This window comes from Marmota flaviventris, chromosome 19 (genome assembly GCF_047511675.1).
Source record: "Marmota flaviventris isolate mMarFla1 chromosome 19, mMarFla1.hap1, whole genome shotgun sequence".
Taxonomy (NCBI): Eukaryota; Metazoa; Chordata; class Mammalia; order Rodentia; family Sciuridae; genus Marmota; species Marmota flaviventris.
In genome coordinates this window covers 924,107-950,221 of record NC_092516.1, presented here as the reverse complement: position 1 = coordinate 950,221, position 26,115 = coordinate 924,107, and the positions used below count along the sequence as shown (strand labels likewise).

Genomic DNA, 26,115 nt, shown 5'->3' with positions numbered 1-26,115 from the left:
ACTCAAGGTCAGTTTGGTCAAAGTTCTTTTCTTTCTTTCTTTGTCCCCAAGATGGCATCAAAATGGTCCACCCATACGTAGGATACCACTTAGCAACAGTACTCACAACAAAGATCAACCCTAACCTGTTCTGCTAAGTAGCTAGGTTCAAACACGACAGCCCGTGTGGTTTCGTTGGTGATATTCTGCAAAGACAGATCCATATGGACAGGAGACCAGTCAGTCATTGCTGGAGGGCAAGGTGGCAGGAGCGTGGGTCACCAAGGGGGGTGAGAAAATTGGGGGCAGGACTGATAAAGTGTTCTATATCCTGATTAGGGAGGAGATGATACAACTCTATAAGTCAAAACTCATAGAACCCATAGAGCTTCCCACTAGTAAGTTTTGTTGTTCATGAATTATATGATGGGGCTTCAGCTTGAGCACCAGGAGGCAGAAACTACGCCCATCGCTAAATCCCTGGCATCCAGCATACTATTGAAGGAATGGACGGGAAACTAAAATGAGAAGCTTTATTGTTCCAGAAAAAGGTACTCAATTCCTCGCTCTAAAACAGCATTTTCCCCCAACCAAGAATCTCTCTCCACTCTTGACTCTGGGTACAGCAACAAAATGTGCAGGTATGGGACAGGAGGACTGCTGATTTGTGGGGCTTTTCCCACCTTTGGGAATGCAGCAGAGGGGACTCTGACCCTCAAATGCTCCTTCTTAGTAGATGCATCAGTCAGTTTTCCGTTGCTATAACAAAATACCTGAGATCATGGACTTCTAAGAGAGAAGGTTTATTTGGGCTCATGGTTTGGGGAATTCCAGTCCCTGATTGGATGCCCATTGTTTTGGGTCTCTGATGAGCAGTGGGCCACTGAAGAGGCAGAGCACCGTGGCAGGAACACGTGGTGGCACAATACCACTGACATCATGAGCCAGGAATAGAGAGGAAGAGAAGGGACTCAGGCCCCTCAGTCCTCTTGGAGGGCACACGTCCAATGACCTAGGTACCTCCCACTAGGCCCCAACTCCTAATGGTTTCTCCACCTCCCAACAGTGGCCTGCTAGGGACCAAGCTCTTGGCCCGTGGGCTTGGGGGACATTCAGCGTGGAGTGGGTATGACAGAAGGTGAGAGGGTGAGGAGAAAAAGCATCTATTAAGCACCTTCTGGGTACTGAAGCTTTACATATGCCAATCTGTTTTCTTTCCTCAGTGAACCTACAACACTGCTAACTTACAGGGTGGGTTAAGGAAAGCCAGCAGACTCCGGAGTCCCCAGTGCCTACAGCACTTATTTGCAGGATATTTTAAGGCAGGACATCCCACAGAGGGATCCAAGAAGTGGGCCAAAAGGTTTGGGGTACTTTGTAAGCGTGAAACTCTTATGGTAAAAATTTCTGGGTGCAATATCAAGTGTAAAGTTGGGCTGGGGTTGTGGTAGAGCGCTTGCCTACCGTGTGTGAGGCACCGGGTTCAATTTTCAGCACCACATATAAATACACAAAATATAAATACACAAAATAAAGGCCCATTGACAACAACAACAAAAAATAAATTTAAGAGTCTAAAGTGAAATTTAGGTTTTCTTTTCATCCTTGACTACTGTCAGTCTCCCCAGATGTGACTACAGATTTTTTTAGAAATATTCTATACATGTATAAGTGTGTGTACACATAGCACCACCACTACCACACATGCTTTTCCCATATAACAGTAGCTCCTGGGGATGGACTATGCAATTTCAGGATGTAAATATCCACCTCTTCCTTTTTAGTGGCTGTGTAGTGCTCCATTGTACAGATGTACTGTTATTTATTTGACCATTCCCCACAGCTAGGCATCCCAGATGTTTCCTGACTTTTGTTCTCACCAACATTGCACTAATAAATTCCAAGTGCAATCTCTCTCAGCCAGATTCGTGGAGGTGTAATTTGCACACTGTGAAATCCACCCTCCTCCTGCCACAACCACAACCAAGATTAGAACATTCCTGTCACCCAAGGAAGTCCCCTGTGCCCTTCCCCTGCCACCAGGGGACCCTGTCCCATGAATGCCATATACACAGTCAGATGGTGTGCAGTCCTGGGAGCCCGGACCCTTTCCCTGAGTGCATGCCACCAAGGCCCTTCCCTGTACTCTGTGGGCAGGTGTGACCTCGGCAGCAGGAAGACCAACCCTGGGAAGGCACAAGTTGTTTGTCCTTGGAGGTCGGATGTGCGCAGGGCTGCAGACCTCTGGACGGACTTCCTACCTGCCCCAGGGCTTTCCCAGGTCCCAGGGTCTCTGTGGGGAGCAGCTAAGCCCTGGCAGAGGGTCCTGCTTCAGTGCACACAGGTCAACACACAAGCACACAGGTGCGCATATAGTAGCTTGTCAAACATACACATTACACGTGCAAAGTCAGACCTCAACCCCGAGCTTCAGTCTGTCCTTCCAGGAACCCCACCTCACTTAGGACCAGCCAGGACCTCGGATGGCCAAGCAGGCAGGGGGCAGTTCTCTGGTGACTCAGCTTCCATTCATGGGGGACAGGTTCAGAGGGCTCCACTCCCACACAACTCCCCAGGTTGCGACCTGGAGCCCAGGTGAGCAAGACCCTGGATGCTTCTGGCCTGCAGAAAGCTGTCCCCCCTGGAGGCACAAAGGGACGTTCTCTGTCCCCTGCTCAGGGTCCTGCTCAGGTGGGGCTGATAGGGCCTGTGGGACTTGGCCTGAGCCCAGTGGTCACATGGAGAGAAGGTCAGCGAGCAGCAGGGCCAGGAGGGGCGTCCCGAGACCTCCCCACCAGGTGCCAGGTCAAGGCTGCCGGGGAGGGGAGGAGGGTCGGCACAGGCTGAGCAGGCTGAACCTGTCCCCATGAATGGAAGCTGAGTCACCAGAGAACTGCCCCCTCTGCCTGCTTGGCCATCCGAGGTCCTGGCTGGTCTAAGTGAGGTGGGGTTCCTGGAAGGACAGCCTGAAGCTCGGGGTTGAGGTCTGACTTTGCACGTGTAAGGTGTATGTTTGACAAGCTATTATATGCGCACCTGTGTGCTTGTGTGTTGACCTGTGTGCACTTTTATTCCTGCTCTAAAGAAAGACAGGAATCTATGTCAGGGGTCAAACAGGGAAGCGAGAAAAACCTGCGAGGTGTGCTGTTTTTGTTTGGAAATTGAAAATCTTAGTTCTTATCATGGAATTTTGTACTGAGAACAACATCTTTAAAATTGAAGTGCATTCTTCTTTTTACTTGTTAATTGTATTAAAACTAACTGAAAACACAATAATTACTGAAAATACTATTGTGTAAAGCAGGAGGGGTTAAAAAAAAACCATATGGACCCTGGGTGTCAAGTACCCCAGGCACACTGCTGCGTGCAGACCCGCGTCCACCACACAAGATGATTTTCAATCTCTCTTAAACCGCGTTGCTGGAAAACTCATTCTTTCTGAAATGCCGGGTGGCAGCCGAACCCAAATCTCGGTGGGAGATGGGAGAGGTGATGGCACTGGAGAGGGGCCTCTCTGTCTCCAGGATCGGGGTTCCCAATCCTCCACTCCTGCTTGGCCCCCCTCCTGGCCAGGGAGACTGTAGGCCAGGGTTGCCTGGGCCCTATTTCACTTCAGCCCCTGCCTGGGGAGCTCCCTGGGCCATACAGGGATTGCTCCATGTCTGTGAACTTAATGCACAACCATGTGTCTGCAGGAGTGTTTGGGGACTGTTGAGGTGAGGGCCGGAGCAGCGGTAGCCGGAAGAACTTGCTGCAGACATGGAAGTGGGTGGCTTGTGGTACCAGTGTGGTGGACACAGCCACGTGTGGCTGCTGAGCACCTGAAACATGACTGGACCTCAGAGAGGCAGAATCCATGGCCATATGGGACCAGTGACCGTCACACAGGACCGTGCAGGGCCAGCAAAACAGGCCTTATGTGCAGTCACCTTGAGCTCAATGGACAGGTGAGGCGGCCAGGCTCAAACCCGTGCAGGGAGAGACAGTGTCCTCCTAGTGTCCCTTGGGTGAAACGGTGGAGGACCGTGCAGGTCTGAGGAGCCCTGGAAGGACTGGGGTGGGCGGGGGCACTGCTGCCCCAGGGCCGGAGGAGGACCTGCGGGTGCTCTTGTACACTTCTGTATGAATTGTGATGATGTCCTAGGAGTCCCCAACGCTGGTCAGCTTAGAGGTTGTAGAAGGCTGCAGTGGAGAGAGGGGGGAGGGGGAGAAGAGTGGGGAGAGGGGAGGGGGAGAAGAGTGGGGAGAGGGGTGAGGAGAGGGGAGAGGGGTGAGGAGAGGGGAGAGGGGTGAGGAGAGGGGAGAGGGGAGAGGGGTGAGGAGAGGGGAGAGGGGTGGGGAGAGGGGAGAGGGGTGGGGAGGGGGGAGAGGGGAGAGGGGTGAGGAGAGGGGAGAGGGGTGGGGAGGGGGGGAGAGGGGTGGGGAGGGGGGAGAGGGGAGAGGGGTGAGGAGAGGGGAGAGGGGAGAGGGGTGAGGAGAGGGGAGAGGGGTGGGGAGAGGGGAGAGGGGTGGGGAGGGGGGAGGGGGGAGAGGGGTGAGGAGAGGGGAGAGGGGTGGGGAGAGGGGAGAGGGGTGGGGAGGGGGGAGAGGGGAGAGGGGTGAGGAGAGGGGAGAGGGGTGGGGAGAGGGGAGAGGGGTGGGGAGGGGGGAGGGGGGAGAGGGGTGAGGAGAGGGGAGAGGGGTGGGGAGAGGGGAGAGGGGTGGGGAGGGGGGAGAGGGGAGAGGGGTGAGGAGAGGGGAGAGGGGTGGGGAGAGGGGAGAGGGGTGGGGAGGGGGGAGAGGGGAGAGGGGTGAGGAGAGGGGAGAGGGGTGGGGAGGGGGGAGAGGGGTGAGGAGAGGGGAGAGGGAAGGGGTGGGGAGGGGGGAGAGGGGAGAGGGGAGAGGGGAAAGGGGAGGGGAGGGGGGGAGAGGGGTGGGGAGAGGGGAGAGGGGTGGGGAGGGGGGAGAGGGGTGGGGAGGGGGCAGAGGGGAGAGGGGAGAGGGGAGAGGGGAGAGGGGTGGGGAGAGGGGAGAGGGGAGAGGGGAAAGGGGAGGGGAGGGGGGGAGGGGAGAGGGGAAAGGGGAGGGGAGGGGGGAGAGGGGAGGGGAGAGGAGAGAGGGGTGGGGAGAGGGAAGGGGTGGGGAGGAGAGAGGGGTGGGGAGAGGGGAGAGGGAAGGGGTGGGGAGGAGAGAGGGTGGGAGAGGGGAGAGGGAAGGGGTGGGGAGGAGAGAGGGTGGGAGAGGGAAGGGGGGAGAGGGGAGAGGGATGGGGAGGGGAGAGGGGAGACGGGTGGGGAGAGGGGAGAGGCGCAGGCGGCAGGCCAGGGTCAGACTCTTCTCCTCCTCGCATTCACTGCGGCCTGAATGGGGGCAGGGGACACACCAGCGGTGTGCGTGTGACAGACGGAAGTGTGCACTGCATGAGCGCGTAAGGAACGTGTGGAGGAGAGAATGGGTGGGTGTGAGTGGGGGGGTGTGAGTGGGGGTGAGCGGTGCACGTGTGTGCGGTGAGATCCAGGTTGGTGGAGAGGGCAGTGTGTGTGCGGGTGCGATGGTGTGTTGCCAGGCGTGTGCGGGGGGCAGGGTGAGCGAGTCAAGACGAGTGTGCCCACGCGTGTGGCATGAGTGTGAGTGTGAACTGAGAAGGTGGCCAGTGGGAACGCAGGGCCCGAGGGGTGGCGTGCGGGTGTGCCGGGCCGGGGGACCCGGACGTCCGCGGGCCTCCCTGGACGTGCGCTCACGGCGGGCAGGCGCTCAGCCCCTCCAGGACCGGCCAGCCCTCCGGCCCCTGCCGGGCGAGCGCCGGACACCGCCATCTGTCGGCGAGCGGAGGGGGCGAGCGAGGGCCCAGCAGAGTCTCCCCGGGGCCACCGACCTCCGCCCTGCTCCGGCTGGAGCCGCGTGGGCGCCCCCTGCGGCAGGCGGGGACCTCCCGAGGCGCTGTCCTGCAGGCATCCGAGTGGGCGCTAGGGACACACACTCACACTCACACACACTCACACTCACCTCGCGCAAACAGGAAAGCCGGGAAATCCAGAAGGAAGCTGCTGGCCTTCAATTCGGCATCCGTGTCACTTTGTGTCACCCAGAAACCACACTGCACCCCACCCACGGCAGAGCTCTGGTCCTGCGTCAGGCTCAGCTGTGTTTTTGGTGCTTCGAGCCCTGGCCTCGGCTGGCGTCCAGCGATGCAGCCATCTCAGGAATCTACCTGCAGATCCATGAGCACATGCGTGCTCACACACGCGCACACACACACGCATGCTCACACACACACACGCACACCTGTGCCCCTCGCTGCTTTGATCGCAACAGTGAAGACAAGTGGAACTGACCAGCTGCCCTGGGGAGAAGGAAGCTGCTGGCATCTAAGGACACAGCACAGCGTAACAAGACGGAGGCCAGGCCTGGAGCTGATGGTGCAAAGCTTCGCGGGATGTGAGAAGTGAAGCCAGCAGAGCCAGAGCCCCTGCAGCATGTGCGCCCGGGGAGAGCCGTGGGGTTGTAGGCACAAACACTACTGGGGAACGGCCCGGCCCGGGTGACAGGACTTTGGACCCAGCAGGAGTGGAGAGGGTGGGTGGGGCACCAAGAAAGACTTCTTTTTCAAAGTCTTCCATACAATTTCATATACGCTCTTATAATATGAACATATAATATCCGTGTATTATTTATTTTGAAAGTTTAAAATTTTATTCCTCAACATAAGAGCAAATATGTATGAATCTTTGTTATAATGCTGCCTGTGTAACCCACAGACATCAGTGTGTGAGTGTGAGTGTGTGTGTGTGTGTGTGTGTGTGTGTGTGTGACTAAGAGCCCTCCACTGCTGGTCAGGATTGAGTGAGAAGGATAAACTTTACCCTCCTGTATGACACAACTCCAGAAATGTTCCATGTACATGAAACAATGGTTTGTGAGGTCCTGGACATGGAGCCACAAGGGAAAGTGACCTGGGAGGTGAGTCCTGTGACTGCCCCAGTGGACGGCCTGGAGAAGGCGTCCAGGCTGAGGCACGGGAAGACCAGCAGCATCCACTGATGTCCTCGAGCTCAGGAGACGGAGCTGGGAAGGTGGTGCTTCCACATGGCCAGAGTGTGGGCAGAGCATGCGCCTGGGGTTCTGCCCAGGGTGTCCTCAGGCTTCGGCCGAGCACTGAGCAGAGCACAGGAGTGAGCAAACACTCACCTGAAAGGACTCAAGGGAGAGAATCATCTGAAAGGACTCCTGATGCCATCCCCAGAGCTCACACGGGTTCCAGGCAGTGCCTGATCCCACAGTAGTTTGGATCTACCACAGTAGAAAATCTCATAGTTTATTTTGCATCAAGTCAGATACCTAGATGGATTTTGCCTCAATACTAGGGCCAAATTAGCTCTAGTCTTATGCTACTCTGATCCCATATAACACAGCTTAAAAGTCAGTCCCAAGACAGGTGCCGTGGGACATGCTTGTAATCTCAGCAGCATGGGAGGCTGAGACAGGAGGATCACTGAGTTCAAAGCCAGCCTCAGCCACAGTGAGGCACTAAGCAGCTCAGTGAGACCCCGACTCTAAATAAAATACAAAATAGGGCTGGGATGTGGCTCAGTGGTCAAGTGTCCCTGAGTTCAATCCCTACCCCCAACCCCCTCAAAACTCAGTTCCAAAAAGTTTTTTTAAATAATAAAGTTTGGGGGCTGGGGCTGGGGCTGAGTGGCAGAGTGCTTGCCTCCCTTGTGTGAGGCACTGGGTTTGATCTTCAGCACCATAAAAATAAATAAATAAAAGATATTGTGTCCATCTACAACTTCAAAAAATATTTTTTAAAAAATAAAGTTTCCAAGTAAATTATCTGAGTCTTAGAAAATGATCAAAAAATTTGTTAAAGTACAAAATTTTTCAGTACTCAAAAAGGTCAAATTCACAATGTCTGGCATCCAGTAAAAAAAATTCAGCAAGCATGCAGAGAAGCAGGAAAAAATAACCCATAATGAGGGTTCAATCGAAACCAAAGCAGAATAACACCGATAGTAGAAATAGTAGGCAAGGGCACTTTAAAAGTTGTCATAACTCAAGAAGTTAGAGGAAAGAGTGACACACTAAGGCAAGACGTGGAGGATATTTTTGCTGGGTCCCAAGGAAGTTCTCCTAAACTTAAATTTTGTTCCCACTGCCAAATTTCCTTATCATAGATAGGGGAACATCTCCACCTAGTGGTCAAATTGAGGAACTTCCGGCACCTTCTGCAAGTCTCTAATGACTAGTTGACCACTTGCACCTGTTTAAAATGCCCCTGTCCTGCTGAATCGGCAGCTAATTAAAAAAAAAAAAATTATTTTTTTAACCAAGCTGACCTCGGTTCTAGTCTTGTTCCTTTCCAATAATCTACTGTGTGATTGGCACAACTTTCTTCGCCTTGGCCTCAGTTTCTGGTCTGTACCTTTCTAACCTACAACCCTAAATTTATTTAGACACAATGTGTGTTAGGTCCCTACTCTCGGGATGCTGTGTGGGTGTTAATTAACCCCTGGAAACCACCTGAAACAAATGCTGTTATTATCCCTGTTTTACAGAGGAGCAGAATGAGAGCAAGACCAAGTAGCTTGCCCCATGCCACTCAGCTCATGAGAGGTGAGGTCAAATCTGCACACCTTTGTGTCTCGGTAAACCCCTGTATAGTCTACCCTATTCTGTCCCGTTGCTGCCCAGACCCCACTTCCTGTCTGAGGTGTGCAGGGCGGGGGCACAGGCATATGTATTCTGAGAACTCCCCCGGTGATGGTAATGAGCGGCTGGGCTGAGACGGTGTACACAGGTGTTCTAAAAGTGCACATTGAAGCTTTAATAATTTCAGAAGTATAAACATATTTAACAAGAGTTTGCTTTTAGAGTACTTTTAGGTGTGTGGAAAAACCGAGCCCCTTCCATTTCCCTGTCACTAGCGTCCTACATTAGTGTGGCTCATTTGCCCCCCTGGGTGAACCCACTCTTACCTACTGATGAGCATGGTTTACATTAGGGGCTGCTCTTGGTGTTGTAGTCTGTGGGATCTGACAAATGTAGAAGACATGTGTCCCCCACAGGGTCAAGCACGGTGATTTCACTGTCCTAAAAATCCCCTGTGCTCCCCCACTCACCCCCACCCCACCCCGACTCCTAGCAACCATGTTTTACTCTCTATCATTTTCTAACTTATTTAAAATCATTTTTCAATTTAAGTCTTTCACATGTCGTTTGTAAACTTAGAACAATGAAGATACATTTGTTGTTTCAGTCTTATTCACCATCTTACAGTGATTAGGAGAGATGAGGCTGCACACCTGAGAAATCTTTCAGGAAAGAGGTTTACTTAAGCGGGTGATGTTCCAGAGGGGCTCATCTCTGAACCCTGAATCTGTTGATTCTTTCAGATGTATGCTCATGGGGTGGGTGTACAACAGTGGGTGGGCACAGAACAGTTACTCTTTGTCCCATATTTTAGGTCTGACAGAGGTTTCATACGTTTTTACCATGGAAAAAGAGATGGTGACTTTTGCACAGCAAACTCCCCTGAGACAGTCTATCATGACTTTTGTCTGCAAATCTGGCATTTACCAAAAAGAAGAAAAAAGAAAAGAAACAACAAATCACAATGCTCTCTGCAGAAATCCTGCTGACATTGTTTGTGAAGATCTTGCTGATAAGAAGTTTAATTATGGTTCCTGGAGAAGCTTGATTATGGTAAAGGTCTTTGGGGGACTACTTCAAAACCAAAGGGACTGAAATTCATAAAATAATTTAAATTTAGTGTTTCAAATTCATGAACCTAAGTAAGTGTAAAGGAAATTTGCACAAAATTCCAGTGCTGGTTTTTGTGTTCCTAGCAGTCATACTTTGGAAGTTATGCCCAGGCTTTTGGAACACACTGTATTCAGGAAAAGGGAAAGCAGTCGATTGCACAGGCCAGGAACGGCACGCGTGAGGAGAGGCTGCTGAGACCCGCGTCACGGAGGACTGGACAATGCTGGATGAGCGACACCCGCCCGGGTTGGACACTCCTGGCAGACAGGCCCGCATGAGCAACAGACAGGAATGACTAGAGGCCTGGGAAGGCCGGCGGTCCAGCGGGCGAGGCTCAGTGTTCACCAGGCCTGTGCGAGACGTGAAGCTGGAATGACTCATGAAGACCACTGAACGTCGTGATGGAAAGCAGACTCTTTCCTGGGGCCATGGGAGCCATGGAAGGTCAGTGGGCAAGAGAATGGGGCTGGTTTGTGTGGGACAGGATGGAAGATGGGTGGCCAAGACAAGGCGTGGGGAACCACGGGAGATTCACATGCCACCCATATCTGGGGCTCCTCTGACCCGGCTTGTGAAACTGCACTTCCTGAGCCTCTGGGGTGTGCTCGTGGGGCTGACTCTGGCTAATACACCGTGAGCGAGCGTGAGCGAGCGTCTAGGCACTGTTTCTGGGTGGCGCCTGAAAGAACCAGTCAGACCTTCCAGACAACTCCCTGCTCAAGGGAGCCACATGAGCAAGCCCTGAAATCAGAAGATCCGTGAGAAATAAGGAGCAATTTGGTTTAAACCACTCATGTCACGTTGACTTGTTACCAAACAGTTGGTAGCTGATACAGGGGAAATGGAGAAATTAAGGCCAATGGATACCAGGTTTGTGGCTTGAGCTCTTAGCGCAGGGAGTGCCGTTTGCGCGGATAAGAAATCAGAAGCAGGAACTGACTGAGAAGTTGAGGACACTGGATATGCTTGTGGGAAAACCATGTAACAAAACCCAACAGTGTGGGTCAGGGCAGTCGGGTCTGAACTGAGGGAGAAGCAGAGGAGGGAGGTAGAGACGAGGAATGGATCACGCTGGACGACAGATGATGTGGTGGACATGCAAGAGTGACTAGAAATGACCCACAGCAGAGCCTTGGGGGCACTGCTTTGAGTGGCCCTTGAACCTGAGTAAATGTGATCACTATCCAGTGAGAGTCACAGCCCCTGGGCCAGCCCTTCTCACTCGGGAGGTGGGGGATTCTGTTTACCTCGCCTCTGCCCTTCTGCTGCCCTCAACAAGGGTGGAAAATCCCATCCCAAGTGGGACAGGGGTTTGGCTGGGGAGAGGGAAGACCTGGAGCAAGGCTGGGGTGCATTTCCTCTTGTACTTTTCAGGGTGGAATACTCAGCCATTTTTCCAGCCTGGGGGGGAGGAGTGAGGAGCAAGGGACAGACTGAAAAACCTCAGGCGTTTCTTCCCTGTCACTGTGCACAGTCCCACTGAGTGGGAGGGCCCCTGCCATCGAAGCACAGAGAGAGATGGAAGGTGGTGTCTCTGCGGAAAACAGCTGGAGGAACCTGCTGGGAAATGTCTTGAGGGCATCAGGAAGAACCTAAATAGGCCATCTCTGGCAGAAGGAAAAAGATCCTGTGGTCAGAATTCCAGAGGGCAGTGTGACCCTCGGTAGGCCTCTCAACCTCTCCAAGCCTTTCTTCCTAAGCACGCGGCCTGCACGCGGGGCCCTGTGTTAAGTGCCCAGGCCCTGTAGGAAGCTTCCTGGAATCCTGGCTCTGCAAGCCCAGAGCAGTTCTGTGTCACCAGCAAAATGGAGCTAACAGTCCTGACCTGCCAGGAGAATCACCTCTGCCCTCCAGGCTCACTGACACTGTTGGCTCCACTGGAAACACACCTGCCACCCTCCCCCAACCTGTCCCTGCTGGTGTCTTCAGGCTCTTAGATGATGTGGCTCCGCCCCCGTCACCCTAGTCCTCTTCTGTCACACCCCTAATCATACTGTAATGACACGATTAATCATCTGTTGTCCCAACGAGACGACAGGGGCCGAGTCCTCTGGAAGCACAGACCAACCATGCAGGCTCTGGAGGCAGACAGCGGGGGCTCTTCTCCCTGAGCCCCTCTCTCCCACTACCACTCATGGGACATCAGGAAAGTAGCTCTAACTGTCTTAAACCTCAGTTTCCTCTTCCCAAAATGGAGTCGGGGACCCTGCAGATAGGATTATTAAATGAATGCATTAGGTAATTCACATTCAAAACATACCCACGATAGCTGGCAAATACTGTGTTCAAAAAAAAGGCGGGCTACAATTTTGGTGGTGATAGGTGACATTGCTATTTGACAAATGAGTATCTCTATTCTAAGTGCCCAGGGCTGGTGAAGTTTGTGCATTCATTAACATTTGTGCCAAACCTGCAAGTAATGATCCTCCAACAGCCACAGGCACACAGAGATCTGTTTCCAAACACTGCCTTCCACTGAGAGCAACCAGGCGCCCTGGGAAAATAACTGCAGCGAGAGCCGCGGGAGAGCCCGGGATACTGCCTGTCAGAAAGCAAGCACAGACTCCCTGAGGTTGGGTCAGCGACGGAAGGACAGGGGGTGGGCTCGAAAAGGCTTCACTGGACCAATATGCTGTATTGGGGGAAGGGTTGGTGATCGTCCCTAGTTAAGTCTTTGGGAACAGAAAGTTCTTCTTTAAAAGGAATGCCAGTCAATAACCATACAGATAATAAGAGGACTGGGGAAAATCACAACTTGCAAAGACCAACATAACTGAGCAGGCGATGATGCTAAATGCAGGGAGAGGAAAAAAAAGTCGATAGAAAAATGGATAATCAGACCATCTCAGAGCACACCCCCGAGTCCTTATTACATCCGGTTCCGTTTACTGCAGAAATCGGGCAGAACCTCCTTGTACCACGTGACCACGCTCCACGTGACCAACGACGGAACAAAGCATATGCACCAAGTGTACGATTGCAAGCACACAACGTGCGGTTGTCGACTGAATCCAGGATGCGAGCGTCAAAGGAGCTTCTTTGGAACAATCGAGGAAACCTGCCTATATTAACCACATCGACCTCTTGGGTATGAAAACAGTACTGAGGTCAGGTTACGGCAAAGCCTTGGTTCTCAGGACACCTGTCGAAGTGACGACGACAGGCTCCGCAGCTGTTCTAGACCACGCAGAAAAAAGAGCCCCGCCCGGCACAGAGTTCGCGCACGCGCAGAGTCCTCTTATTTCGGAGACTTATTTAGCGGGGCTGGAGGGTCAGATTGGGCCCGCGAGGCGGAAATGCCTGTCGCGGGTTCCGGTGAGCGCGTCGACACCAGCGGCAGAATGGAGGAGGTGCCTCACGGTCAGCTCGCGGAGGGGGCGTGGGTGGTGGGGCTGAAGGGTCGCGAGCCGCTCTAACTGTAATCTTGTCTCCGCTCAGACTGTCCCGGGGCTGACAGTACCCAGGCGGGCCGGGGGGCCTCCTGTCAGGGATGCCCCAACCAGCGGCTGTGTGCTTCTGGAGCCGGCGCCGCTCCGGATCCGGGTGAGCGGGGGCAGGGCCTGAACGGGAAGTGAAAGGCGCAGGCCCGGAAGAGGCGGGGCTTGGGAGAGGAATGGGGGCGGTGCTAGGGGCGGGACCTGAGGCAGGAACGTCAGGTGCGGGGGTAGGCCGTACTGTGTACGCATTGAGAGGGCGGGGCTTAGGATCTACGGAGCGGGGGAGCGGCCTCGTGTGAGGGGCGGGCTTTAGGAATGAGGGCGGAGCCTTTAAATGGCAAGTCGGGGGCGGGGGCGGGGGAGAAGGGGCGGAGCCTGGAAGATCAGTGACAGGCGCGGAATCAAAAAGGACAGACATTAGGAAGGGGCAGAGTCCGCGGGCGGTGGAGCGGGGTAAAAACCAGGAGGGGTGGGGCCAGAGGCTTGAGTGACCGTAGGGACCGCGGAGCGGATAGGGACTTCAATCCTGGCTGAACAGCCAGGCACAATTTTGTTCCTTTGAAGACTGTCTCCCATTCATTCAGCAGGACTGTATGTAATCACCTCCTAGGCACACTGCTCTGTGCTGGGGGACAGCTGACGTGGTCGCTGCCCTAAGTGGGGCTTAGCTTAATGAGGGAGAGAAGCAGGTGAGCGAGCCAGCACATCACCAAGTACCGGGAGGACTCTAGAACTACTTAGAGAGCTCTTGAGATGCAGGAGGCTGGGAAAAGAATCTTGAAGGAGTTCAGAGACACTGGGCGGATTCTGGGGTCCACTGCAAACACCTTGAGCAAAAGCCTCAGCCTCTCAGGGCGTCAAAAATGGAGAAGCAGTTGTCTCGCAGTGTCACTTTAAGAATGTGAAACAAGATGAAGCATTGAAAGCGCAGTAGGTGACAGTTGTCCATTACAGGCCCACTGCCTGTCAGGGTTTCTGGGCCCCAGCCTAGTGACATTTGGAGCCTGATTGCTCTTTGTTTTGGGGAGCTGTTCTGTGCTATAGGCATTTAGGAGTGCCCCTGGCTTCTACCCACTAGATGCCAGTCACACCCCATCTTTTTAACATCCCCAAATGTCTCCAGACATTGCCAGATGTCCCCTGGGGAATTTCGTCCCAGGCTGTGAACCTTTGTGATCTGCAAAGTTCTATCCCGGGAATACAGCAGTGAAGACTTCAATCACCCCACCCTCATTGCGCTCCCTTTCTAGGGGGGAGGCAGACATGTAAGCCAAGAAGACAATTTCAGGTGTGACAATAGCCTCATTTTCTCTGTAGCTCTTCCTACTACCGTTGGTGAAGTGGAGTCTCACACAGGATCTTTGAAACAGTCCCAAGGACTTAGTTCCCTCTAGCCCTTTGGAAGGGTGACACTCAGGACTGAGGCAGGGACTTTGTCACCTGAACTGCTTTTTTTTCCCCTCTAGCCATAGAGGAAATCAAAGAGAAAATGAAGACCGTGAAACACAAGATCTTGATATTGTCTGGAAAAGGTGGCGTTGGGAAGAGCACTTTCAGCGCCCACCTTGCCCACGGCCTGGCAGAGGACGAAAACACACAGGTAGGACCTGGGAAAACCCGGAGAGGGCTCCTTCTGTCTGAGGGCTCCTGATGGAGTCCTTAGACAAAGTGGGACTTGGCACCGTCCCTGCAGAGAGAAAGGGAACTGCCCAGTCGTTAGCTGAAGCGTGGTGCTGGGTTCTGTGACCAAGAAAGGGAAAAGGGGTGGCAGGTGGACATTCTGCTGTGTGCTGAGCATCTGTTCCGTTACGTCAGACCTCTTTTTCTTCCTTATTAACCTCTTTTGGGCTTTCTTTAAGCCAAGAACCTGCAAACAGTAATCAGCTAAATCTAGACCATCTCCTGGGAGCTGAGGGTGGCGTTACATTTTTAAATGGTTACTTTTAAACCATGACTAAGTACCTCCACATTATCCCTGGTTGCCCATAAAGCATAAAACGTTTTCTTCTTGGCCCTTGAGAAGACATTTGCTGACCCTCGTCCTAGGTCATTCATTTCTTCTTGAGTAGTGTGCTCGCATGAGCTTGAAAGCCCAGGTTACCCAGGCTGCTGTCCGTGTGTCCACTCTACTGAAGCGTCGTGGGTGGCCAGCCCCACATCCGAGCTCCGTCCACACTCCTGCTGTGCCTCCGGCTGGTTACCAGGCTCTCCCTGCCTCCGTTTTCTCATCCATCAAGTGGGACCTGGAGGACTGAGCGGGCTGGGGCGGGTGAAGCGCTAGCACAGGGCCAGCAGCAGGCTCTCGGGACTCTCCACTGTCTGCCGTCCCTGCACACCGTGACTGCCGTGTGGAGCGCGGTGGCACGTTCTGCTTCAGCTGTGCTGCAGCCCACCCCAGGCACAGTGCAGAGGGCAAAATGTCCTTGTGGATTTCATTGTTGGAGTAGGCAGCAGTCTCTGGCCACCTGAGGGTCAGATTTGCCCCATGGAGTGGTCAAGAAATCTGCTTTCTCAGATCAACCATATTATCCAGAGTAATCCTGGCTTTTAGAAGCTTTTAGGAATGTTCTTAAACAGCCTCCTGAGACGCACTTTGCCCTGGCCCAGTAGTCAGCAGTGACGGCACCCCCCCCACATGGTTCTGTGAAGTGTTTGTGGCGCGCACACCTAGACTCTGCAGTGCTCCAGGGAAACGCCACCCGGGGTGGGAAGCCCTGGGCAGCGGGTTTCTTTATGCACAGGTGGTTTAAAAGAAGCACGTGGAAAGTGCTGTTCCTGCACAGACCCACTCCCACAGCACAGAGTGGGCACAGTGTTGGCTCGTGGCACACGCTGGAGAGGCCTTGTTGAGTGTGGATGGGAGCATAGACTTCTCCCGGCCCTCAGTCCTTCCGTCCACCAGGAGGGTAGCACACCCTGTCCCTCGTCACCCGCCGTCTGGTGGGAGCTCAACACTCACTGTGCAAGGCCATCCTGTTGTCTCATCTGGAAAGGGGCTGGCATCAGGAGACAGCAGTGGGGGAGACACCCTGACCAGTCGCAGCAGCCCCGGGCGTGTGTGAGTCGTGGAGGCAGGAGGAGTAGGGGGCCTCAGCTGTCCTCACACAGAGGACATCATCCAGAAGGTGGGCTGTGTCATTGAGGTCAGTGCTGGGTGCTTGGGGCCTGGAGTATCTGCCCACCACCCCAAGCCGTGTAGGCTCAGAGCCCGTGGGCCTAGTGGCCCTGGGCACTCATTTCACAGCGCAGAGGTCCAGGCAGAGGAGGCAGAGGAGCAGCAACAGTGTGAGGGGACACTGCCCAGCAAGGCCCAGAGTTCGCCCTTCTCAGGGGAGTTCAGGAGCTGGGCAAAGGGAAGCTTTGGGTCCCAGCAGCCCCACGGAACTGCAGCCGGTGCCCTCCCTGACCCTGCACTCCCGAGGCTGGCCGCAGGGTCCTGGCGAGGACGAGTGCGGGCATCTTCCCTTACCAGGGCTCCCAGGCTCCCCTAAGCAGAACACCATGGTTACTGGACAGCGACATCTTCCACAACTCACCTGAGGGGCTTCACCTGGGATCTGGGCACAGGAACTTGTCCACAGCCTTCGGGTGCCCCACAGGTGACTTGCATCCATGCATTGTTTTACTCCGTCCCCACCCTTGGTTGTGGGGGAAACCGATCAAGTTGCTCCTGGGGGAATGGCGTGGAGCTGGGTTGTCCAGCCGGACCCCAGGCACCACGTGAAGGGGCAGAGGGAGAGCAGCCTGGCTCCGGCCACCTTGGAGCTCGCTGCACTGTCGGGTTGGCCCAGCAGGGGGCGCAGGAGGCATGGCGAGCTCCAGGTGGAGCTTCCCGGCCGGGTTGCCTGGTGGCACCGGTTGGGTTTGTTGAGAGAATGAAGGAGGGGAGCCACAGAGTCACCCAGAGATGCCACACTTTGGATCCGAGACACTCAGCTTTCAAGATGAATCTCAGCCCTGCCTTTCACAAGGTTCTTATTTATAGACAGGGGAGACGGGTGTTGGGGGTGTCATCAGAGACTGCCGCTGAGTCACCTGCAGAGCTGTTCTAGTTTCTTTCTTACAGTAAATCTCTGTTTGGAAAGCTTGTTGACCGTCAGGTCACCAGGGCAAGTGTCTTGGTCGGAGCTCAGCTGCAAGCCCTGCACTGCCCTCCTCTCCAGACCCCTGGGTCAGGGGAAGAACTGAGGACTTTGACTGTGTCCCAGCGCATTCCTGGCACACTGAACAAGTCGCTGGGCCGCTCTGAACCTTGGTTTCGTCTTCTGTAAGGCAGAGGTGATGATACCCACGTCCTAGGGCTGAGTAGGCCGTGACTGAACCTGGTTCTCCAACGGACCTGCTGCCCTTCCAGAAGATCACCCCAAAGGAAGTTGGCCAGGCTGAGGTGGGGGCAGGTGGGGACAGCCTTGATGAACTTTGCTCCGGGAGTTTTGAACTCTGCCTTGGTGGCCTGGAAGGTCAGCCTTACCACTCTCCCTCGCGGGAATCTGCCTGCTCCAAGTCTGGCCCCGTCCCTCTCTGTCTGCTGTCCCCTGCCCCAGGCCTGGAGGGGTGTGCTCCCAGGTGGTGCCCACTGCTCTCTTGTCCCCAGGTTGCTCTTCTGGACATCGATATCTGTGGGCCGTCGATTCCCAAGATAATGGGCCTGGAAGGAGAACAGGTAACACTGCATTTTGCAGCTGTGCGGCCCAGACAGTCGGCCCCAAAGTGTAAGATGCGGCAAACTCGGGTCGGTGTGCCGTCGTCCACTCGCCTGCTTACCAGAAGCGGTGGACTTGGGGGTGGGATCGTCTCTGAAGCCCACCCCGCTGCTCAAGAAGCGCCGCTTAAAGGGAAGGAAGCCGCCCGCACAGGGCAGACGGGAGGTGCAGGAACTCCCCACCCGGACGCCAGGCCAGCTCGCCTGTCTGCCCCGGAAGCCAGGGAGTCTTCCTCCCTTGTGGTCTGCCCTGGGAACTGAGGCAGGGGAGTGACACGGGTGGGGCAGGGCCATGTCTCCGCAGGGGCCAGCCCTCCCTGGAGGACGCCCCCAGGGTGGTGCACGGAAGTGGGGCTGGGGGCTGGGCACTGTGCCCGGAGTCCGTGGTGAAGGAGGCAGGTGAAGCCTCGTGGGGGGGCAGGTGGCGGAGGCAGAGCAAGAGGCTGTCCTGAGAGGGGTCGGGCCGGGTGCTCAGTGAGGCTGGCCTTGGGCAGCCAGCCAGTGGGCGGGAGCTGAGAAGAGCGCCCTGGGCCGATGGAGCCAGTGTCCGCCATGTCCCTGGGGCTGGAGGGTCACCTGAGGCAGGGGGCGCCAGCCCTGGAGGCAGCCCTGAGGCCGCAGGCCTGCGTCTGGGGCTGGGGGAGGGAGGCAGAGGCTGCCTGTGGTTGAGGTGAAGCAGCAGGATCCGCATGCCCTCCACCAGCCGCGAGCCACAGTGTGCAGGCCACACCCGGGGCGTGACGGCGCGCTGCCCGAGCTCACCCGGGTTTAGAGACCAGAAATTCAACCAGGCGCAGCAGCCGCACCGTGTCCCCGCTACGCAGAAGGTAGAATTCAGGAGGAGCCCTGACCCCGAGATTCAGGGCCAGCTTGGGCAACAGGGCGAGAGGCCATCTCAAAAGAAAGAAGTGGAAAACTTTAAATGATGAGGTCGACGCACAGTAGTAGGTCACTGCTGCTTCTCTCTTGGTCACGCTTATCCCTTTTTTAAGACCAACAACTTAGCAAATGACCGTAGCTGGCAGTAGACGGGGTTTTAAGTAGGACTTCAGTCAGTCTCACAGGAGCACTTACTGTATGATGCTGTTTGTGAGAAATAAACGGAACAGGGGAATCTGCCCACAGAAAGCAGATGAGGGGTCTCACAGGCTGGGGACATCATGGGGACTGCGAGTGACAGTTAAGGAGTGCAAGTTTCTTTGAGTCTTGCAAGTGTCCTAAATGGCACTGTGGCTAGTCATACCGCTCTACAGATATTCAGAAAGCCACCGGCTGCGCACGCTCAGTGGTGAGTTGTGGTGTGTGCATCACGTCTCAGTGAAGCCGTTCAGTCAAGGAAAACAGACCTTGCATCTGAGCTCTGGCCCTGGGAACAGCGGGAGCAGCGGGCTGGGTACAAACCTCAAGCCCCTGACAGGACAGGTTTGGAACCAACCGTACCGCAGCCCCCTTACCGCTGGGCTTTGGCGGAAGCAGCCTGCTGCTCCACGGTCAGCTGCATTTCCCACCCCTTCCCCATCTCGCTCTTTAAAAAAAGTTCAGACGCAAAGTTAAATTTGAACCCGAGTAATTTTGGTTCTGACTAAAGACTGGGGCAGTTTCACAACAACCCAGCTCTGGATCAGAGGGCATGGACTGGGCTGTACCTCCACCCCGCCCCGCCTGGCTGTGCACCCCATCACGAAATTAGTGCCGCTCCTCACGGCGGTGGCTTGTGTGTCGTGAGACTGTCTTTGCTTGGTTTGTCTGAGTGCGCAGTGTGACCAGCGTACGTGACTTCCCACACTCACCCGTGTTCACACAGGTCCACCAGAGCGGCTCGGGCTGGTCTCCCGTGGTGAGTTTCCCTTCTCTCCCTGGGAAGGCGCTGCGCGGGGCAGGTGTACTCCTGGACGGGCGGTGGGTTGGCCACCATTTTCTCAGCCACCTGTCCGTCACGGATGCCTCCAGAGGCGCTCTCCCAGGCACGGGAGGGGCGCGGAGACCGGGAGGGGCAGACCTGTCTGTACAGGGTGGGTAAAGGTGTCCTCTGTGACCTCGTTCCCTGTGCCATGGCCCAGATGCTAAGGTGACTGGGTGACCCTGGCCGTGTTCCAGTAACACTGGGCTGCGTCTGGCCCCAGGGGCCACCGTTGCCGGCCCTGATCAGGACAGCTGAGGTGACCACAGGTGTTTGCTTGAGCTTGATTGACGGTCCCCCAGCCAGGCCACACGGTGCCCTCTCAGGTCCCCTTGGTGTGTCCACCTTGTATTAAAACGTGGTTTCAGGACGCAGAGCGAGTGTGCTCCTAGGGCAGGGCTGCCTCTTGCCCAGGCCCAGGCGGGACCCAGGGAGGTGGCCAGCCTGTTGCTTTGGTAAAGTGTGTCTTGCCCTCGTCCCCCGCCCCCTCTGCAGTATGTGGAAGACAACCTGGGGGTGATGTCGGTGGGCTTCCTGCTCAGCAGCCCTGACGACGCCGTCATCTGGAGGGGACCAAAGAAAAACGGTTTGCCACCCTGCTGTCCCTGTCCTCGCGTTCTTGGCCTCACATCCCCCCTGTGCAGAGCAGCAGTCACCTGCTGGGCTTTGGGGGGGTTGGCTTGTGCCCAGGGCTGGGAGGAGCCCTGGCTCCCCTGGTGCCAGGCAGGCGCTCACCCGAGCTGCCCCCGCCCGCGGCGCCCCTGTCAGCCTGGTGCCTCGCGTGTTCCATGGTTGCAGAGAGCAGGAAACGCCAGCTTCCGTTACGTCACTTTTAATAGCTGGTGTGAGTTTTTCTCTCCTCCATCTAGAATGTCCTGGATTCTTTTTGGGGGTGCTGGGGGTTGAACCCGGGCCTTGTGCAGGCGAGGCGAGTGCGGAGCTTCACCCAGCCTAACTTCTGCTGTGGTTTTGTAGTGGTTGGCTTGTGTCAGAGAGAGAGGTGTGTGAGGAGGGAGTCCCACCAGGTTGATGGGTCCCGAGACAGAAGGTTGTGGCATGACACTGCGATCAAGAGCGGGCACCTCGGCGGGCACTGCGGGCACTGGCCAGATGAGTTCCTCGGGGCAGGGTGGACAGGGTTCTAGCTGTAGCCCGGCCTCTACCCGTGGTGTAGACATGGCAACCAGACATGTTTTCAGACCTAGGCACGTGCCCCCTGGGGACAGTGCCACCCCAGGTGGGAGCCGTGCGTGGAGCACACGCCAAGCTCGCGGGCCGACCACAGCTGCTCTGCAGGGCCTTGCGGCCGGCAAGGGAGGGAGGCCGAGCTTGGGCTCCTTTGCAGGCATGATCAAGCAGTTCCTCCGTGACGTGGACTGGGGAGACGTGGACTACCTCTTGGTGGACACCCCACCGGGGACCTCCGATGAGCACCTGTCCGTCGTCCAGTATCTGGCCGCCACGCACATCGACGGGGCTGTGATCGTCACCACTCCTCAGGTGAGTGGCTGCTGGTGGAGCAGAGGGCGCTCCTCGTGCTCCCGTGGTCCCGCGGGGCAGGACCCGCAGAAGCTCACGCTCGGAGCTCCCGGGGCTGCGGGGCCCAGCGGCTGGGCTGAGCTCGCGGGAGCCCCGGGTCCATCCCAGCACCCAGAGAAGCAGTGACAGAGGCAGCTGAGCCCACTGCGCGGATCATCCCAGGAGAGCGGCAGCCAGCAGGTGCCGGCCCTTCCCCGAAATCACGGGGCCGCAGCACGTTCAGACCAGGGGCAGCACTTCCCCAGTCCCTCCCATCCAGCATTGCTCTGGGAAACAGCTGTTTAGGTGGCACTCTTGACAAAGGGACAGTGTATCTATAGGACACCGAGCCACAGAGGCACGAGGAGATGGGAACTGGGGAACAGAAGCCACGGAGCGGCCACTGTAGACAGGGAGGCGCCGGGGAGCTCATGGGTGGCCCTAGAATGACGATGGATGGGACAAACAAGGAGGGGCTGGATGATGTTTGTGCACAATGAAGTGGCACCAGGACGAGCACCCGCCGTGCAGTGTCTGAGGTGACCCAGGAGGCCACAGTCTGCCTGTCCATGTTGCCCATGAAGTTGTCCATGGTGGTGCGGACCAGCACACTACCCCAGACCCCGGGCCCCAGCTGGGCCACAGTGCTGGCATTGCCATGGAGGAGGGAAGGTGGCCAGGTGGCACGAGGAGGGGGCGCGGAGGAGAGGGGCGCAGAGGAGGGGGGCACAGAGCAGGGGCCGTGGAGGAGAGGGACACGGAGGAGGCGGGCACGGAGGAGTGGGACACAGAGGAGAGGGGCGCCGAGGAGGGGCCGTGGAGGAGAGGTGCATGGAGGAAAGGGCACAGAGGAGAGGGGTGTGGCCAGTCCCGCAGAGCCCCACCCGCAGGGGCAGGCTTCCAGCCTGACGGCCCAGGGCGCTGGCCCCTGCCTGGGAAGTCGTCGTTGCCCCCCCCCCCCCCCCCCCCCCCGCCCCCGTGTGCTCCATCGCTCCCTTTGCTTCCTGGCGTTTGGTCTACCCTCTTGGGGTTTCTGGAAAGTTGGGGCAGCTGGAACAGGACTTGTCACATATGGGCACCCAAGAGGTCCCCAGTAAGCGACACGCATCTCGTGGGCTTCGTGGTGGCAGGCCCCCGTGTCGCAGCCCCCTGGGCCACACAGGCCTGGGTCCCCGCGCTGACCGGACACCTGTGGGTCTGACCTTGACAGGAGGTGTCGCTCCAGGACGTGCGGAAGGAGATCAACTTCTGCCACAAGGTGAAGCTGCCGGTGGTCGGGGTGGTGGAGAACATGAGCGGCTTCGTCTGCCCCAGGTGCAAGGTGAGGGGCGGGCGGCGGCCGTGGCTCCTGGAGGCTGGTTTGCTGCTGCCGTTTTTGGGAGATGGCTCTGGATTAAGAGCCTCTGTCGCTGGCGAAGGGGACGATTGTTTGGTGGCTGGCGTTCTGCATGCAAAGTGAGCTCTTCCATGTCCGGCGGTTTTCAGAACGTGTCTCTGCTCGATACCGAAGCTGAACCCTGCTCCCCCTCTGCTTCTCCTCACAGAAAGAATCTCAGATATTCCCCCCCACGACGGGCGGCGCAGAAGCCATGTGCCGGGACCTCAAGGTCCCCCTCCTCGGCAAAGTGCCTCTGGACCCGCACATAGGTGGGTGCTCGGAGCGGCCTGCCTCCCGCGCCGTCACGGACTGGGCCTTCACTGCCCGCTCACCCCTGGTGGTGCCACGCAGGCCAGCACAGGAAGGGACCCTGGAGTGTCAGCCAGACCCCGCGGAGCTCCCGCCCCAGCCACCGTGAGGCCAGTCAGGGAGAAGCAGTGACACCCCTGGGAGGGAGGGTGGAGCGGTCACTCAGGAAGGCAGTGGCAGGGGACTGAAGAGGCGTCAGGCAGAGGGGACAGGAGGAGCGGGCTGCGGGGGAAGGGGGAGCCCTTCAGGGAGGAAATCCGCAGCCACCTGCCTCCGCGGAAGCCCCACAGGGACCCCTTTGTCCCCACTGCTGGCAGCCCGCCACTCTCCACGAGCAGTTGGCATTGACCTGCAGTGTGGGGACCATGGTCCACAAGTGTCTGACACGTGGTCCCCGAGGCCTGGGAGACACGCGGGTGACTGAGCCCAGTCGCCACCCTGGGCTCCTGCGGCTTGCTGGGGGGTTGGGCAGGCCCTGCTCCTGACTCCCTATCATCTGAGCCTGTGGGACTCGCTGATGGGGTCAGGTGGTCCCGTCCAGCAGAGGCACCTGGGGCTGAGGGCGGAAGCAAGGGTGGGCGCCCGTGGGCAGAGGGCTCTGCACCAGGCCTCACGCTCGGCCCCGTCGGGCAGGAGAAGCCGTGGTGCTGGAGCGTGCGCCCTGCATGCCGGGGCGGGCGCACGGGGAGGTGGCCCACCTCAGGGAGGGGGTGGGTGTCAGCCTCTGCAGGTGTCCTGTGGCTCCAGGGAACACTGGGCTCCGCCACCAGCACGTCCTCGAGCCCGTCCCCCCTCGGGGTCAGGTCTCCCCTGGGTCATGCGTGGCCCTCCAGATACCCGGGTGTGGCCTGCAGGGGCCTGGAGCCCAGAGCCACACAGCTGGCGAGGACCAGCCGTTGCTCCCCTGAGGTGACCTTGAAGATGAAGTTAGGTGTGGGAGGCAGCAGGCCCGGGGCGTGCGTGGGACACGCCCATTGTACTGTGAGTGTGAGAGGCTGCGTGTGCACGGCCACAGGGTGTTTCTGGAAGGGTGCCAAGAATACTAGGACCTTTTTGGATTTGCTTCTCGCTGTATTTTCCCTCTGTATCTGTACTTTTTTCTTTGTAACAATACACACTCGTTGCCTTTTTACTCAAAGAACTAGCTGATCTCTTACGATGCAGCCACCCAGGCCCACCAGGCTCCCCAGACCCTCCCAGGCCCTACCAGACCAATCAGGCCCACCCAGACTCTCCCAGGCCCACCAGGTCTACCAGGTCCACCCAGGCCCACCAGGTCCTCCCAGCCCTACCAGACCCACCAGGCCCACCCAGGCCGTCCTAGGCCCACCCAGGCCCTCCCAGGCCCACCAGGTCCACCCAGGCCATCCCAGGCCCTCCCAGGCCCACCAGGCCCACCCAGGCCGTCCTAGGCCCACCCAGGCCCTCCCAGGCCCACCAGGTCCACCCAGGCCGTCCCAGGCCCTCCCAGGCCCACCAGGCCCACCCAGGCCGTCCCAGGCCCTCCCAGGCCCACCAGGCCCACCCAGGCCGTCCCAGGCCCACCAGGTCCACCCAGGCCCTACCAGACCCACCCAGGCCCACCCAGGCCGTCCCAGGCCCTCCCAGGTCTACCAGGTCCACCCAGGCCCACCAGGTCCTCCCAGCCCTACCAGACCCACCAGGCCCACCCAGGCCCTCCCAGACCCACCAGGCCCTGCCTGGGCCCTGGAACCTGCATTGGCCGTGCATCGCCTCCCGATTTATAGCAGAGCTGAAATGCTAGCCAGTGCCTCTGAGGGCAAAGGGACACAGCTAAGGTCCCAGGTCCCCACGTTGCTGGCAGCTCCAGACCACCACATCACCACGGCACAGAAAGACCCGGGGCCTCGCTGAGCCATTTCCTTCCTGGCCCTCATTGTCTCTCTCCTCTTTAAGGTAAGAGCTGTGACCAAGGCCAGTCCTTTTTTATTGAAGCACCAGATTCACCAGCCACCTTAGCCTACAGAAGCATAATTCAGAGTAAGTGTGTGTCTGTCACCGCAGACGCCTGCTGACCGGGAGCTGCGGGAGGAGCTGGGCGGGAGGCGCTGGGCAGGAGGACGGAGTACTCGCCTGCAGCACGGGTGGTGGGGAGCGGGACCACAGAGTGGCCCCAGACGCCGTGAGAAAGCTCCCCGGGTGTCCGTGCGGAGAACCAGTTCATAGCTTAACAGACACAGGGAGGTGAAATCCATGGCAGAGGAAGTGCGTTTCAGGAAGACAATAAGAAACTGACTTAAAACAAACCCAAAGCCAGACGCAGTGGCGCAGCCGGTCATCCCAGCAGCTCGGGCGGCTGAGGCAGGCGGATCGCGGGTTCAAGGCCAGCCTCAGCAAAGGGAGGTGCTGAGCAACTCAGTGGGACTCTTCCCTAAATAACATACAAAATAGGGCTGGGGTGTGGCTCAGTGATCGAGGCCCGAGTTCAATCCCCGGTACCAGAAAAACCTCCAACCTTGGGGTGCAAAACAAAGCCACCGTCAGGCCAGATGTCACCTACAGGCAGTCTTGGTGGCCTTGGGTTTAAGGTAGCAGTCCCAGAAGTTCCCACCTCTCGGCTGAGGCCGGGTCTTACTTGCCAATAAAATGGTGTCCGCTCATGCAGTCCCCAGGGGCCAGCTGCGGAATGGGCCCACATAAGGCCTCCAGCCCCTGGTTACAACCGCAGTGGGCAGTGGGAGGCATTGGGGTCACATTCTAGGATTCAGGGCATCTTAGGGACAGGCTTTCACAGGGACTCGGCCGCTGGGGTTCTGCTGTGGCGTGGCAGCTCCCTGCAGGGCTGGTCAGGTTAGCGCTGTGCCCATTCGCTGTTTTCCAGAAATCCAGGAGTTCTGTAGTCCCCGTCAATCAAAAGAGGAGAGCCTCAGCAGTTCCTGAAGCAGGGGACAGAGCGGGGGACCAGGCAGCCCCCAGCTGCAAAACCTCCGGGCAGCACTCGGGTCAGGTGGGGTTGCAGGCAAAGGGACCAGACTCTGGTGCCGCACGAAGTCACGTCCTGAAGACACTTTGATCACCTGTCTGCCACCTTCTTCAGAACACAGCAAAGGGCATTCCTTACACACGTGCCATTTTAAAATAAAAGTGTCTCCTTGAACCTGTCCCACGAGGCCTGCTTCCTGGACACCAA

General features: G+C 57.1%; 1 protein-coding gene across 1 annotated transcript; it reads left to right on the top strand.

Annotated features, from left to right (window-relative positions):
* Positions 1-12,676: 12,676 nt before the first annotated feature.
* Nubp1 (NUBP iron-sulfur cluster assembly factor 1, cytosolic) lies at positions 12,677-26,082 on the top strand. The gene is made up of 11 exons (XM_027940427.3): positions 12,677-13,080; positions 13,159-13,263; positions 14,624-14,757; positions 17,752-17,820; positions 19,664-19,696; positions 20,255-20,345; positions 21,105-21,259; positions 22,488-22,598; positions 22,822-22,924; positions 24,882-24,965; positions 25,807-26,082. The coding sequence occupies exons 1-11, from the start codon at positions 13,017-13,019 to the stop codon at positions 25,863-25,865; spliced, it is 1,008 nt and encodes a 335-aa protein (XP_027796228.1). The 5' UTR covers positions 12,677-13,016; the 3' UTR covers positions 25,866-26,082.
* The last annotated feature ends 33 nt before the right edge of the window (positions 26,083-26,115 follow it).